The following is a 14547-nucleotide window of genomic DNA, read 5'->3' on the forward strand; positions in this document are numbered from 1 at the left end:
GAATACTTCCGTGAGCTAGACCTTCCATACCTCTCATTATGAATGCTGTCGATGGCTCACAGCATTATGAACAGCCCTCGAGTGGTGAGTCTTTCTGGTTGGCAGCATTTCTGGTGAGGTTGTCTAAATTGTATCAGAACAAAATCCATCTCTACTAACCATCATTTTGGACACAAATCCCGTAGCATGGTCATTGTTGTCTGGCACACTTTCTCTATCCAAAGCTGTTGCAAGTCTTCTGGTTTTCATTAATGCCCACCTAGCATGCAACTATACCAACAAAGTTGCCGTTGTTGCAAGCCACTGCGATACCGCACAATGGCTGTATCCCACTTCAGCCCAGCAGCATCTTCAGAACGCTAGACAAGCGAAACGGCGCCTGGATGACAGTGGTCTAGTTGCCAATGATCAGCTTTCAGAGCCAACCAAGCGCTTTAGAATCAATGGTCCGAAAGATGATTCAACCAACGGAATCAAGCTGAAGTTCAACATCGATCAACGCAAACCCATTGCAAATAGCGATAAGTATAGACCCTTTCGTGTGGTAGAAGAGGAGCTTCTGGACAACTTATCCAAGCTTCTCTCCACTACTGGTCCCTCTGGGATCTCGTCAAACACATCCACGATGGTAGCGGGTGCTCTGACCCTTGCTTTAAGTTATATCAATCGCCAGAATAGTGCCTTTGCTGAGTCAAGTGGAGGTGCTACGAATACTGCCGACTCCGCTCCTCCGAACGCTTCTTCGCGTGCTGCGGAAACCAATGACAAGAATCTGCTTCACTCAAGGATCCTAATCATCTCGGTGAGCCCTGCACACGACCTCGCACATCAGTACATTCCAATCATGAACTCCATCTTTGCTTGTCAAAGACTCTCTATCCCTATCGATATATGCCAGATTCCAACACCAAACGCTCCTTCCAGCTCGACAGTGTTTCTACAGCAGGCTTCTGATGCGACAAAGGGCGTTTACATACCCCTCAGCAACGCTACCTCCGGAGGACTCCTGCAATATCTAATGATGGCCTTCTTGCCCACTCAGGCGTCCCGCATTCATCTTGTACTGCCCACCCGCGTGGATGTAGACTTTAGAGCGGCCTGCTTCTGCCATCGAAGAGTGGTTGATATTGGGTTCGTCTGCAGCATCTGTCTCAGTATCTTCTGCAACCCACCTGAGAATGGAGATTGCTTGACCTGTGGCACTCATCTTGAACTGGGAGACTATGGTGGGCGACCTATGGTAGTACCTCGGCAGAAGAAGAGAAAAAAACCGCGATCAACTTTGGACCCAAGCCGTGTTTCGACACCTACACCTGGCCCAGCATGAACCATACAATGCTGCAGTGGAAACAGATGCACAAAATCCTGCAGATAAGAAAGATCTCGAGTAGCTCGGAATGAAGTCTTAAGTGACAAGACATTAGTTGTCAATCGGAGAACATCACCCAGAGTCTCCCTCACATGGACATTGACGGCCGTTTCGCAAAGTGCTGCGTCGGATCGCCGGATGTTTTCGGTCCCACCCGACTTGTCAAGTCTGTCCGAGGTAGCAGAGCTTGATTTTACTCTCTTGAGGCCCCGTCGGGAACCCTCGGAAACCAAACTGCTCCCCCAAGTATGGTGATGCTCAACTTCTCCATAGTCTCACAGTCTTCATCTATTGTCAGTGGTCAGGTTACAGGCCTCATCCACGCTCTTAGCGAGATCTTCGAACCTCAACTATATAGAGCCATAGAGCTGCAGAATCTACTTTGTGTAGCTGAAAAGGAATTAATGAAAATGGGACACGGTCAATTCCCATAACCCATGAAGACCTGTCACCTGACTGTTGTCTTTGTTGACTTCTGTAGATATGTAAGGGAATCAATGACAGTATACTCAACGGATGGAAACTAGAGCGTCTGAAGGATCCTATCAATCCGCACGCTGGTTAACACTTTGAAACCTCCAATATGTATGATATATTACCGGTGCGAATCGTTCCTAAGTTGTTGGATCAGTCGAATGAAAGCTATGACGCCCGCCTCTATGGACTAAGTAAGTTATAGAACCAGTATTCGCCAATAGATCTATAAGACGGTACGTACGATATCTTTCATACTACTAGTTTGGCTCATACGATCGGTGCGTGCTATGGCAAAGGCAAACCTTGAATATCCACTACTCGATAGCGAATTCAACTTCACAATCCTACGAAGAAGCTTACCGAGGAGCGAAGGATTGCCATATTTATTTGGATCAGAGCAGTTTTGGGCGCTATTGCTCCTTTGGTGGAGCCGTGGGTACGGGCATAATGGTACAAGAACATATATTACGTTGGTGGCACTGCTAGATAGGGTTTTCCCGTACAGAACCAATGGTTTGTACGGTTATGCTTTCGTAGCGGATGCGGTTATACAGCTGGGTATCCTCAATGTGTATAAAATTTAGGTCTGTAGTTGCAGTAAGTGCCAAAAGCAGGCATAACGATGAGACCTAATCTCTACTTGGAACTTAATGAAGCTTAAAGGTTTATCCCAGATAAGAAATGCCTATAATATTAGCGATGATGGTGCGTTAATGCAAGCTAGCTTCTCTTGATAGGGTTGGTGTTAGCGCAGATCAACAATGTTTGGTGCACGACTCCGTATTGCCAGCTCCCAGCTCCATTGTCACTCACCCACCACTCACCCAGCCATCGGTCCTAGCAGGTGATACGTGGACGAGCGTTGCAGGATGCTGCCCTGTACCTATGTGATGGCTTGTTATTGGTGTCCTGTATGGGCATTTAGCCGTCAAGGCTGGACCGTAATAGGTTTAGCCAGAGCACCTGGCATCAATCAATCGGAGGTGGGACAAACTCAGTGCCAGGGCTGAGTTGTGGAGACGGTGCTAGTCTACGATGAACGAGGCTGTGGATGCGCTGTTAGGAACAAGGCTGTGGGTGAGCTGTTGGATGTTTTACAGTCCACAATTCCAGTCCACAATTCGAGTTCACTCTTTGCTATCTTGTGATTTTCTTGTTCTGATCAGGTAAGGAATCACCAACTCATGAATTAGCTAGAGATACCTGGGTCAGTCTACCATATATGGCTAATCCAGCCAGACGCCTGGACGGCGCTCACCCCGCCGCTGGGACTCTGGGCCGCGTCGCGGAAGACGGCAACTCAAGTCCCACTCGCTCCAAGGCGGTCGGTCTCCTCCCTTTTGGCACCACATCAAACGACCGCCTGTTGTTCAACTCGGATCACGACAGAGACTCTGAAGCAAGCAGTTCTCCACGGTATTCCTTTGAGCATCAAAATTTCGACAACGTTTCTGGGCATTCAGCAGCCTCCGAGATCGACCTTTCACTGCAAGAGCCGGGACAGCATACTTACTTGAATCCACATGGAGAGACTACCAATCGCCAGGATGAACCATCCCATGAAGATGCTCCTCCACCAAGCTCAGAATCACCACCTCGCTCTAGGTCGCACCAGCAGGAGTTTTTCGGCAATGAAGGAGGACGGTTGCAAGCGCATCAAATCCTGGAGGGTTCTTCTGGGACTCCACCGCCAGAGTGAAACGAGTAGCCAAAACCCTTACGCTGCGAGGGATTGTTCTTGGCTTCCACTGACACTACGATTGCCGTTCGTGCTCTGTCTATCTGTCCTGACTTTCGGTCTCGCCGCATTGGTCTTTGCACTGACGATCTCTTCAGTGCGAAACAACGGCCTAGGCGATGAGGGTTCTTCTGCCATACTATTTTTTGGCTGGAGATTCTCTCCTACACTAGTCGCCGTCATATATAGCTTGCTTCTCACCAGTCTTCTGCTCGACATTCGAAGAACCGAACCCTATTCGAGGCTATCTCGCTAGAAAGGAGCTTCCGGGCTGGCCTCTATTCTCTTTTCATTTGATCAATTTTGGTGGGCGGACCTGGTGGCAGCTCTACCCAGAGAGCTTAATGGCGGAAAGACGAGTTGGCCCTACCTCTTAGCCGCATTAGGTAACGTGCTTGGCTTTCTCGTCATTGTGCCGCTTTCTTCTGCACTCATGGAGCCGGCTCCCATTCCAATCTCCAAGGTGACAAGCTTCAGCCAACTCGACTTCCAGCCACGACCACGGGGTCCGATGGTGGATGACAATACATACTTTCGAGTCACTTCAAGTTTTCTGCTAGGAGTTTCAACGTCGGCTTGGGTGACAGAAAAATACGTTATTGCGCCTTTCTGGCCTTCGAATCTCGAAGACACACCATTTGGACCTACGCTTGCAAGTCAGCCACAGGACTGGCGTGGCTTGACGACGGCATTCCAAGCAGAGTTGGTTTGTGAACCTCTTTCACTCGATACAGTCCGTAATGTTTCTCGACCATACACTTATTATATAGATGACAAGCCGTACCACTCGCAAGCCAACTTTCCTGGGGTCAGGCTCAAATCGCCCGGTGATTGTATCGTGGAATATGATGGAGGCAACATTCATCAATCCGGGACCTCCGTGAATTCTTCTCTTGCTGGTGGTGGGGGCTGGTGGGCCAACTTGAGTGACATCATTCCTGAAAACACCTGGAAAGATGGAGAAATTACGTCGCTAACTAACTCAACATATGAGCCACGTTCTGGGTCTGGCTGCGGACCGAGACAGTATCATCATGATACAGAGTCCGCTAGTGTGGAGTACGGCCAGCGATTTCTCGGTACGCGCGGAAGCCTGCAGATCGGAGTTTTACTCCGCCAATGTGACTGCTTCAGTGTATAACTCTGCACCCTCGTCTGAAGTATTGTTTGATGAAACAGCTTTTCGACAAGATCGACAGTCATTCAGTTTGGAAGATCTTGGTATTCCAGATTTTCAAACATCTTTTCTATCATCGAATTGGAACGAAAAGATGCGTTCCCCAGACCAAACCAATTTCTTCCTGCCTGCTGCCGGTCCACTAGCATTGCTTGCTGCTCGCTACAAAACGGATGCCGAAAAGTTGAGAGCCAGTTCTAGCCTAGTGCGCGATGCTCAGCAGCTTCACCACCGTTTCTTCGCAGAACGAGTCCAGAGCGTCATGAAAAACCTCAGTACCAGTTCTTCCAGGTTCGAGGGCCTAGAGACTAGGGTATATTCCCGCATCAGAATCAATCCTGCTATCGGCATCGCTATCAGCACGTTGCTGCTGTCAATTATGGTTGCAATGCCAATCATATTTATCCATTCAAGACTGACCAGGCGTCCCTTGGACCTGTATCGTGACCCTGGATCCGCCGGCTCGGTTGCTTCGATAATCGCTTCAAAGAGTCTAGAAACCAGAAAGGTGTTTGAAAGTGCCGACAGAAGATCTGCCAACTGGTTGAATTTGGAATTGAAGTTCAAAAGATTTGCGCTTGATAGGAGCCAGCTTGTCCTTCTTGAAGATGGCACGAACTCTTTGCATGGTTTGTAATCCTCTGGACCCCGTTTGAGTTTCATTGTTTTCCCTGTGTGCGGAATGCTCATGGCGCGCGCTTTCCTGTCTTCATGCACATAGTCAACTAATATGTGGGATCCCCGCAGGCCGAAGAACGACAGCCTGGCCGAAGAGAACGAAAGTATGGGTGGAAAAGATGAAAGCATGTCTAAGAAAGAAAACAAGGCTGAAAACCCCTGAAGTCAAAGACTGGCGTCCATTGGCGGTCAAAGGATGGGGATTGATTTCTCTTTCCTTCTCAATCGCCGCGGTTTTAGCTCTGATGATTGCGTTGAATCGCGTGTCAAGCAGTCATGGGCTGTACAGAGAAGCCTTTGTACAACCTTGGAAAATCTCTATTGGAACGCAACACAGCTTCTCGCTGGCACCCTACTCTATCATTCCTACAGTGATCGCAGTTGCAATCAAGCTTTGGTGGGGAGCTTTGGAGATGGTGTTAAAACGACTTCAACCATATATCTCGATGACGGCAAAGCCTAGACCTCCGTTCCAGGGGCTCACACTCTCCTATATTGCCTCGCCTCTCATATATTCGGCTGGAAAGGCGGCGAAGAACCGACACTGGATGCTTGCCCTAATCTGTACAGGTGCGGCCTTTACAGAAATCTGTAGGCGTCCCCCCAAACGCATCTCATTCTCCTAGCCGCACGCCTCACTAGCTCAAGAGTAATAACTTTTGTGCTGCTCTAGTCACTGTCGGGATGTCAGCCTTGTGCCACGAAAATCCTCGTCGTGTTTCGCGCGTTGAAAATGCTACTAGAGCCTATGAGCTCCGGACGGTACCGCAGTACTATTCATACCGCGGAAAGCCAAGGGGTGCCCGCATGTCGTACCCTGCTGAGGTACAGGTCATCAAGCATGTCTATGGGAATCTTCTGACGAATTGGATTGTAAGTAGCCCACACCATGAAACCCTTTCGGAACGTCTTACGAAGGCAGTATGGCGCAACACTTCAGCTTACACTGAACGATCTTAAGCCTATTTGGACGGCCGAAGATTGGAGCTTTGTGCCTGTCAATCTTACTGAGTTTTCAGGAGTTGATGAGAGTACCAAGTCTGAGGGCGGAATATCCGATCAATCGCCTCTCTCCGGGCCTCTCCACAATATCACACTTGACACGCCCGCCCTACGCGCACGATTGCAGTGTTCCCCGTATACTGAGATACTTAACCAATCAAACTGGCTCATAAGACATGATCTGACCAATACCTCTGAGTGGAACCCAACCGACCACCCAGGGGGACCAAAGGTTGGGTACGAGCTCACAGATTCCGGTTTCCGGGCCGGGTCCACCTACTTGAGGCTGGCGGATGATAATTATTTTGCGACTTTCTATGCTCGCGGAAACCAATTGACTTGCTGCGCAAATCAGACAAGCGATGGACCAGGAAGAGCGGCAGTTGGGTATTGGTCTAAGCTGGGGACGCGGTCCGCGAGCACTCCTACGAGCAATATCTCAGTAATGTGGCTAGTGGGATACCCTATTGAAGGACTATACCAAAGAACGAGCAAAGCTACTGGGAGCACTTCCTCGCATTGGATCTGGTCAGAGCCGCCAAAGCTTACCGGCATCAACTGCCTTCCACTTGTGGAGAGTGCAGACGCAGAGGTCACGATCGATCCCGTTACCAGCATTGTCCAGTCTCACAACATTACCGGAGAACCGAGGAATTTCACAGCAGCGTGGCAGGATAAATACATTACACACAATAGGTCTACTGGGACTGATGCTGGACCCCCACCGGAGTCAATTGATTACATTCCGCAGGGAAACACAACAGTAAGGTGAGTGAGGAACTAGTAATGAACCCCTGACATCGCTAAGATCACACACTCCCAGCTTTGGGTGGGTTTTCCTTGACGCCTTGATGGGCTCTGCCACCGTCTCGTCCAACATACCTGACCCAACCATCGGCTTTCGCGGCGCCGAAGACCTCTCCGACCGGACCTTCAACTTCCGCATGAAAGGCTATAACCTCGACTTCATGTCCTACTCGATGCTCAACCAAGCCCAAAACAACGTGGACGTCCTCTCTGACCCGTCCAATCTTGCCCGCCTCGCCAGCAATGCCTTCTCCGTCTTCTTCCAGCATTTCGTGGCGGCGAACGTGTCCGACGCGAGCGCCAGCGGGGGTTGGGCCTTTCAGAAAATTGGCGCCAGACTTCCCGCCGACCTGGGCTGTTCGGTAGGCTACCTAGACGACCCAGAATGCCGAGATTCGCCGGCCCCGCCACCGGACCAGAACACGAATCGCACCGCGAGGTTACAGGTGGATCGTCGTGTGCGGAGCATCGAGTTCGGCGAGGTTGCGGTGTGGCTATGTGTATCGATCCTGGCGTTTCTGGGCGGCGCCACGATGCTTGTGTTTTGGCTGTCGCGAGCGCATTTCAAGAATCTTCCTCGGGATGTGGATATTGTTGCGAGTGTGCTCGGCTTTGTGTATGAAAGCTGGGGGCTTCTGAAGTGGGTGAGGGGCGGGGGTTTGGAGGGTGCTAAGGACCGCGGCCCTTTGGTTCAAATGGGCCCGTTCACAGGAGCGGACGGGACGGAGCGTTGGGGGATTGAGATCGTTGGTTCTGGGGCTGAAACAGGTGCCGATGAAGGGGTTCACCAGGGAGGAGGAGAACAGGAGGAGATTCAGCACGGCGATCCGGACGAGGAGCACGTAGAAGATTATGGGCAAGCAGAAGAACAGGCTGGTGCTGCATTTCCTCTTATGACTATCCACCCACTCACACCAGCACCGCCATGACCATGATGCAGGTAGCTAATTGACTATGAAGTACTAATCAGTTATCGAGTTAGATGTCTTGCTCGAGCGCGATTAATGTGAGATCGTCTCGAATGATATGAGTTTATGTCAGGCTCAACAATGAGAGGTCATTTACGAGGATGAGCTGGCCATATTCTTCCGGTGGCCCCCGCAGAGCAGCGATGCCATGGCAGTCATCTCAAACCGGGACTCACCGTCGCAGATAGTCTCTTCTCTAAAATATCTTCGTACAGCTCTCCCAGATAAATCGCCTCTTGCTGTGGATCTAGAACCCTCCGTCAGGCTGACGTGTCTAGCGAAATGACAGTGAGCCATAATCACAGCTTGCAGATCTCGTAGTGATATCAGCCAAGGCACTGCCATTATTGATGGGACCACAGTAGGAATAAAACCTTGCCGCGAGATGGCGGCGAATCACCCGACTCCGTCAGGGATGCTAGTAGTCAGAAAGGGATATTAGACAAAGTCTCTATTGTTGATAAAGTATTTTAATCATGTCTTGTACTTAAAAGGGCGTTTTAGAATCCACCTTTTCTGTCGTAAACTTTGACATTTTCCTAATTGGTTGTTGCAAACGCGATGGCGGATGAGAGCTTATAATTAGCAGGTAAACGCGCGGCTTACTGGATCGTGCTTTAATTAGTGTCGCAGTAGAAAAATACGTCTATACCTCTAAGCCGAAGGTGATCTAGCAAACATCTTCAACGGGTTTAAGGCTGTAACCGGCGCCTGTCATCCGTTGAGACTAATTTAGACACTTGCGGCATCGAGTTTCAGCCACCAATGAGAAAAATGTCTTTGCTAGAAAGGTGGATATGTCAAAGATGTTAGAAGTATGCCATGAAGCAGTGCAGATTAGATTAGTAAGCAAGAGAAAGTAGATGGAATGGATTGATTGACTTGCTATCTCAACTCCTGAGGAGTAGGATGACCGCTATATATACGCATAGAAGAGGCAAGCTATAGAATCACCTAGAAGGAGATCATAAACCAGCGTTGCAATGCTAACTGCAGCATTTTGTGAGTGTATGCGTTTCTGAGTAATAGCGCGTGGCGAACAGTTGCGGTGGTCGGAGAACTCCGTCTTCCGCTGACAAAAGAAGGGTCATAACAGAAACTCGATACCGATTTTTTTATATTGATATCTATTTAGGAAACAACAGTGACATTGATCATACAAATAACGGTGGCAAAGAACCCTTTAGGAACGCTACATACAGCCAGTCCACGTGGCTCTGGAGATGAGGGCAGTGGACTTACGGGGTCAATTATAATACAGCATCGAATAGTTGTAGTCAACCAACCTGGCTGCTCGTTCATAGACGTTTTCCAAGTAGTCAGCCTCAGCTCAGGGAGTCAAAGTACAGGTTTACCAAGGGCGAATTCAAGAACGCTCAAGAACGCTGCCAGCCTTGTCGCCAGTTACTGCCACTAGGCCGCTCGTGCTTGTTGCTGCCTGGCACTACGTAATAGGCTAATTAGGGCAACTGAAGCTACTCAAGCCGCCGAAGAAAGGTCTCCGCCAACCTAACTTTGGAGTTCATAAGTAATGACCGTCAGGCGCCCACCTCTGAGGATCAGAGCTGTCGATACATATGAAATGCTTGCCCACGCTAGCGGAGACTCGTCGACGGCACCGAGTAAGGTGTCACCATCTTCCCAGCTACAGAATTCTCCACCAGGAACCTTGTGGGCTGGCCTCTGCACCTTCAATGACCATCATTTGCGGCAAATGACGAATACTCGTGCCGCGAACCGCCACCCTGACAAGGAGTAACTCTCTACTCCGGCTGCTTGAACCACGGATCCTGCAACAATTCCCTTGCAGTTTTTCTGTCTTCGGGTCTCCACTGCAACATCTTCCTCAAGAACCGAATGAATATTGCCCGGTTTTCCCCACCCAGGTTTTCTTCCTCGTCTTCAAGTGAGCCCATAGGAATCTTGGTCTTGGCGATGAAGTTCCCTGGGTATAGAAGTCAGTGCTTTCCGTACGCCAAGCCGAATCCACTTTTCGTGCATGCAGAAGGGGAATGAGAGGGCTGGATGGTGGAGCTGACCTCTGTCATCAAAGTATCGCCCTGACTTGGATCCACGTTTCAGAAGATCTGGAGGTGGTGGGCCAAGTAGTGCCACCATTCGTGCCAGATGTGCCGCCTCTGATTCCTCTCTATTGGGAAGCCTTTCTGTGAATAGGCGCTTGCCTTCGAAAAGATCCCAGATCTGGATAGATATTAGCAATGATGCAAGCAAGAAAGCTATTCTCGTTGAGGCGGAACGGTGACTTGCCATCACCCCAACACTCCAGATATCTATTTTCTCGTTCCATGGAATTCCCAGAACTATCTCTGGCGCGCGATAGAGATCTGGCATGACCTCTCCAACGTATTCGTTTTCGCCGTAATGCGCATCGCCAGAGTCACACAGTATGAGAGGTCCAGTATCATCAGGAATGTCAAGTTCCCTCGAAGCGTAGATGACATAGTCACCATCGAACTTCCGTGCGCTAGGCTCCTCCCATTCCTCATCTTCAAAATCCCGCAAAACTGAGTCGTTCTTGAGTCCTAACATTAGATTGCCTCCTTGGATGTCTGGTCTCATCCCGTAAGCATGCATCCAGTGAAGAAGAGAGATGTACGGCCTGTTGTCATCACATACCGGTGTGAACGACATGCGCTTCAGCATGAAGAAACTCAAGCGCGAGAAGAAGATAATGGACCATGGCTTTCAACATTGACCCCGGTATTTTCCCGCCAAACATTTCCTGAATCTGGGACGCAGTCAAGCCAAGAGGGTCGTGAATAAGACACTGATGAGGTCCCTTCTTTCCCAGCACTTGGAACGTCTCGCGCATCGTGCGGACCAGAATTGAACCGGATTTCCTCTTAGACCAATGGCTGATGTGATTCATGACATTGAACTCGTTTCTGGCTTGGCGATGGGCAGATACATACGCCTTCAGTGTAACGTCTTCATGATTTCTAAGGACCATACCTGGTTAGCTTTCAACAAGTTTGAAGGAAGCATATAGCAATACGAACATGAGATCTCGACAGAGCCAGGCTGTGGACACAGACCCATACCCAAGCTTTCCAATCACTTGATATTTTGATTGCAGGATATCACCAATATTGACGGGACAAAACGTGTCTGAGGTGTACCAGGAGAAAGACTGCTCCTCGAGCAGCACTTCCTCCCCTACAATTTCGAAACCTGAAGTAGGGGGCTGTCTTGCAGGTGATGGAGCTCTTCCTTTCTCCATAACACATAACGTATTCTACCAGACGGGACAGAACGAGTGACAAATCCTATGTGAGCGATAATCACGTACTATGGACAATAATTTTAGTGCATTAAGTTGAGAAAGTGGACGCGCTGAAAAGCCAGGACGTCAATACGAGAAAGCGGGATATTCTTCGTCCAGCTACTCCAGACTCTTTTAAATCCCGCTATTTGGAGCATTTTGATAACGATCAGTGAGTGTATGAAGCGCTTCGACGTCTTTCCTCGTAATGGGATACTGGTATGTTTCACATCTTGCATGTGCAGAAACTGTCAGTGCAACATACCTTGGAGGACGCTGTGGAGATGTACGGCTGAGGGGTTGATTCTGAGGAACGGCTTCTGGAATAGAGCAGAGGAACACGATTTTCTATCTATTTAAAGTTGAGAGCATAGATATGTATAGAATTTGCTGTACGGTGTAGCGATATCTGCTCCGAATTGCACTCAAGATAGATCAATCAACTCGCAGGCCATAGCAGGGATTAAACGTAGAAAAGCTGGCCAATTGGCGCTTGCCAGTTTGGATCTTTTAGGGCTCATCCCGGGAAATATAACAGGCTAATACCTCGTTACACTATGCATTACGCCAAGGACAAACATAACGTTATTTACCAAGTAAGCCCAACGCTATATAACACATGTGCAGCACATCCAGTGATTACCTGCAAGAAAGGAGAGCTCTTTGGAAAGAAAACTTCTGTCTGCTTGACTAATCCCAAGGCTTCCTTCTCTGCTCGCACCACTTGGAAAAGATTCGGTTCCGAACCAACCCACAAAAAGACGATCATCACATCCCAGAATGTCCTTCCCAGTAACCACCCTCTCCCTCCTCCGCACAGCGGTCGGCCTCTCCTCTCTCATCCTCCCAGCTCAAACATCCCGCCTTTTTTACATACCTCCCTCGGATTCGAGCATTCTCGCTCGCCTCTTCGGTTCCCGCGATCTCGTCCTCGGACTTTACCTCTATCTTTCTCGAACCGACGACTCGAAGACCCGGCGCACAGCGCTGCTACTCGGCATGACGGTGGATGCTATTGACGTATTGAGTACAGTGGCGTGTGTGCTGCAGGGCGAGTTGGGGTGGGAGGCTGCAACGGCGGCGGGGGGGGGGGCGATCGCGGCCATTGGGCTTGGATGGTGGGGGCTTAGTAAGTAGGTAGTGTAAAAAGGGGGACCCGCGGAGTGAGAATGGACGGATGAAATTTGTTCCGTGCACAGAGTTGGTCATGTCCCACTCGTTACGAGTATGATCACTTTTCCGGCGCAATTACTCTCTGCCACCTGAATCCTCGGACATACCCACAGCTCACGCCACACATCCCAATCATTTTCCTCTGTTCCTTTCTTTGTCTCTTTTCGTCTCAAGGGTGGAAAGGCGCCACTTAGGGATTGCAAGATGCGCTCAAGGTGGAAAGGCTCAAGGCTCGGGGTGGAAAGGTCCCAGTTTGACCCACATTGTCACGTTTTCTTCCCTAAGGCCTGCTCTCCCCATTCCGTGGAGAATATGATTGTTCAGCCGTTGCATGAAGCAGTCAACACCTGTAGAATGGATGAGAAGCATAGCGAAAAGCCCCGTCAAGTGTCATCGCAATCCACTGTCTGTCCGTTTTACTGTTCGATTCGAAGCGTATGGCGAATTGACTCAACGCTTGCACTCTATAAATACGAGTTCCCACCACTTAGTAAGTATTTGCCATAGCTGCTGGATCACATGATCATTTCTTGTCGGCAACAAAAGGCAACAATTTGGGATTTTTCTGCAATGCAATCTGAAATGAGTTATGTCACAGCTAAGATGAGTACGGCTGGCTTTCAGTTCACAGTAAGGAACGAGTATCGTGAGACCCGATCCTCAGTGTTTGGCTCAAACTACGTGCAATGGTATTGAGCAAATTGATTGATTGAGTAGGGTATGGAGCTGAGAGAAGTTGCAAGAGAGCAACAGAAGCTAATCTACGGACGCCAAGCGTAGCAGGCACGTGACACTTCGGAACGAGATTGTTGTGCCTTCGCCTAAAATAGCAGCATGAACCATTGCAAGTACTTTGTAAGTGTCTTAATACGCGTCAAAGCTGGGCTAGCATGCTCTTGAGGGTGTCAGCTCCCAGGCTGCATATCAAATGATGCTTCATGCAGATTGCGGAAGTCGACGGGATGGTGCCTACATGTCTTGGATAAAGTGATGATAATTGTGGCTAATGATAAGGGAACATGTTGTTGGTATGCCAAACACCGAACACAATGCGATGGGAGGCCGAAGCGATCCACCTGTTTCAAGAGATCAAATCCATAGCGAGAGACAAAGGAAACCCGTGTGAAGACACCGCGAGAGACGATTTGATCATTTTACGCCGACAGCCTTTCTTCTCTCTATCGCACAGACGATTCTTCAATCATGTCATGCATATGTTTTCATCCTCTCATTGAGACAATTTGATGTCATGATGGTGGAGAGTCCATGTCCATAGAATCTTCCGGTACTTGCTTGTGGCCGCCAACGCCACCATAGTTGTGGATGTCAAAGTCATTATCAGCAAGGCTGTTGCCAACCGAACCGTTACTATTTGAAGCATTGGCAGCAGCGTCGCTTTTGGTGCTGACACTTGCAACAGAGATCTTGCAAGCATGGCTGCTTCCGCCATAATTCCCCTCCTAAGGACACCACATCAGCTTTACAGACGATCTGATCCAGTACCTTGACGTGCCTTGAACACCCTATGCCGCTTCACTTTGGAAAGCACTTCAGTTCCTATGTCGCCATTGATGGTTGATATGGTCTTTCGATGACACGGTCTACGGTACTACGTCAGATGTGGTTGACGCGCAGACTGCTTTTGATGAGCTGATCCAGCCAAGCACTTTGGTGCAGATGCCAGCTCAAGAAAATACTCGATAAGCAGCGTCGAATATAGCTTACCACGGGACATCTTATGCGTGAGACATTTGGACCTTCGGATGGTGTGGAATCCCGAGAAGTATATGGCTTTATCGATCAGCCTACGTGGAAATCGGCGTATACTCGAATGCATGAGCAAGGTCAGAAATAATGGCAAGGAAAGTATGTACC

General features: G+C 49.3%; 5 protein-coding genes across 5 annotated transcripts; 4 read left to right on the forward strand and 1 right to left on the reverse strand.

Moving 5' to 3' along the window:
* Nucleotides 1–38: 38 nt before the first annotated feature.
* EPUS_02763 (uncharacterized protein) lies at nt 39–1327 on the forward strand (the record flags this gene model as incomplete). The annotated part of the gene is made up of 2 exons (XM_007807891.1): nt 39–84; nt 138–1327. 2 exons carry the CDS (start codon nt 39–41, stop codon nt 1325–1327), a joined length of 1236 nt encoding a protein of 411 aa, XP_007806082.1.
* A 1741-nt stretch (nt 1328–3068) lies between these two features.
* On the forward strand, nt 3069–3545 carry EPUS_02764 (uncharacterized protein; the record flags this gene model as incomplete). Its single annotated transcript, XM_007807892.1, has 1 exon — nt 3069–3545. One exon carries the CDS (start codon nt 3069–3071, stop codon nt 3543–3545), a length of 477 nt encoding a protein of 158 aa, XP_007806083.1.
* A 472-nt stretch (nt 3546–4017) lies between these two features.
* Nucleotides 4018–8177, forward strand: EPUS_02765 (uncharacterized protein; the record flags this gene model as incomplete). The annotated part of the gene is made up of 6 exons (XM_007807893.1): nt 4018–4663; nt 4719–5390; nt 5509–6030; nt 6113–6312; nt 6362–7209; nt 7265–8177. 6 exons carry the CDS (start codon nt 4018–4020, stop codon nt 8175–8177), a joined length of 3801 nt encoding a protein of 1266 aa, XP_007806084.1.
* Nucleotides 8178–9979: 1802 nt separating this feature from the next.
* EPUS_02766 (uncharacterized protein) lies at nt 9980–11457 on the reverse strand (the record flags this gene model as incomplete). Its single annotated transcript, XM_007807894.1, has 4 exons — nt 9980–10161; nt 10256–10786; nt 10854–11176; nt 11237–11457. The coding sequence occupies 4 exons, from the start codon at nt 11455–11457 to the stop codon at nt 9980–9982; spliced, it is 1257 nt and encodes a 418-aa protein (XP_007806085.1).
* An 822-nt stretch (nt 11458–12279) lies between these two features.
* EPUS_02767 (uncharacterized protein) lies at nt 12280–12636 on the forward strand (the record flags this gene model as incomplete). Its single annotated transcript, XM_007807895.1, has 1 exon — nt 12280–12636. One exon carries the CDS (start codon nt 12280–12282, stop codon nt 12634–12636), a length of 357 nt encoding a protein of 118 aa, XP_007806086.1.
* Between the last annotated feature and the right edge of the window lie 1911 nt (nt 12637–14547).

The sequence above is a fragment of the Endocarpon pusillum genome, assembly GCF_000464535.1.
Source record: "Endocarpon pusillum Z07020 unplaced genomic scaffold scaffold7306, whole genome shotgun sequence".
In the NCBI taxonomy this organism is placed as follows: domain Eukaryota; kingdom Fungi; phylum Ascomycota; class Eurotiomycetes; order Verrucariales; family Verrucariaceae; genus Endocarpon; species Endocarpon pusillum.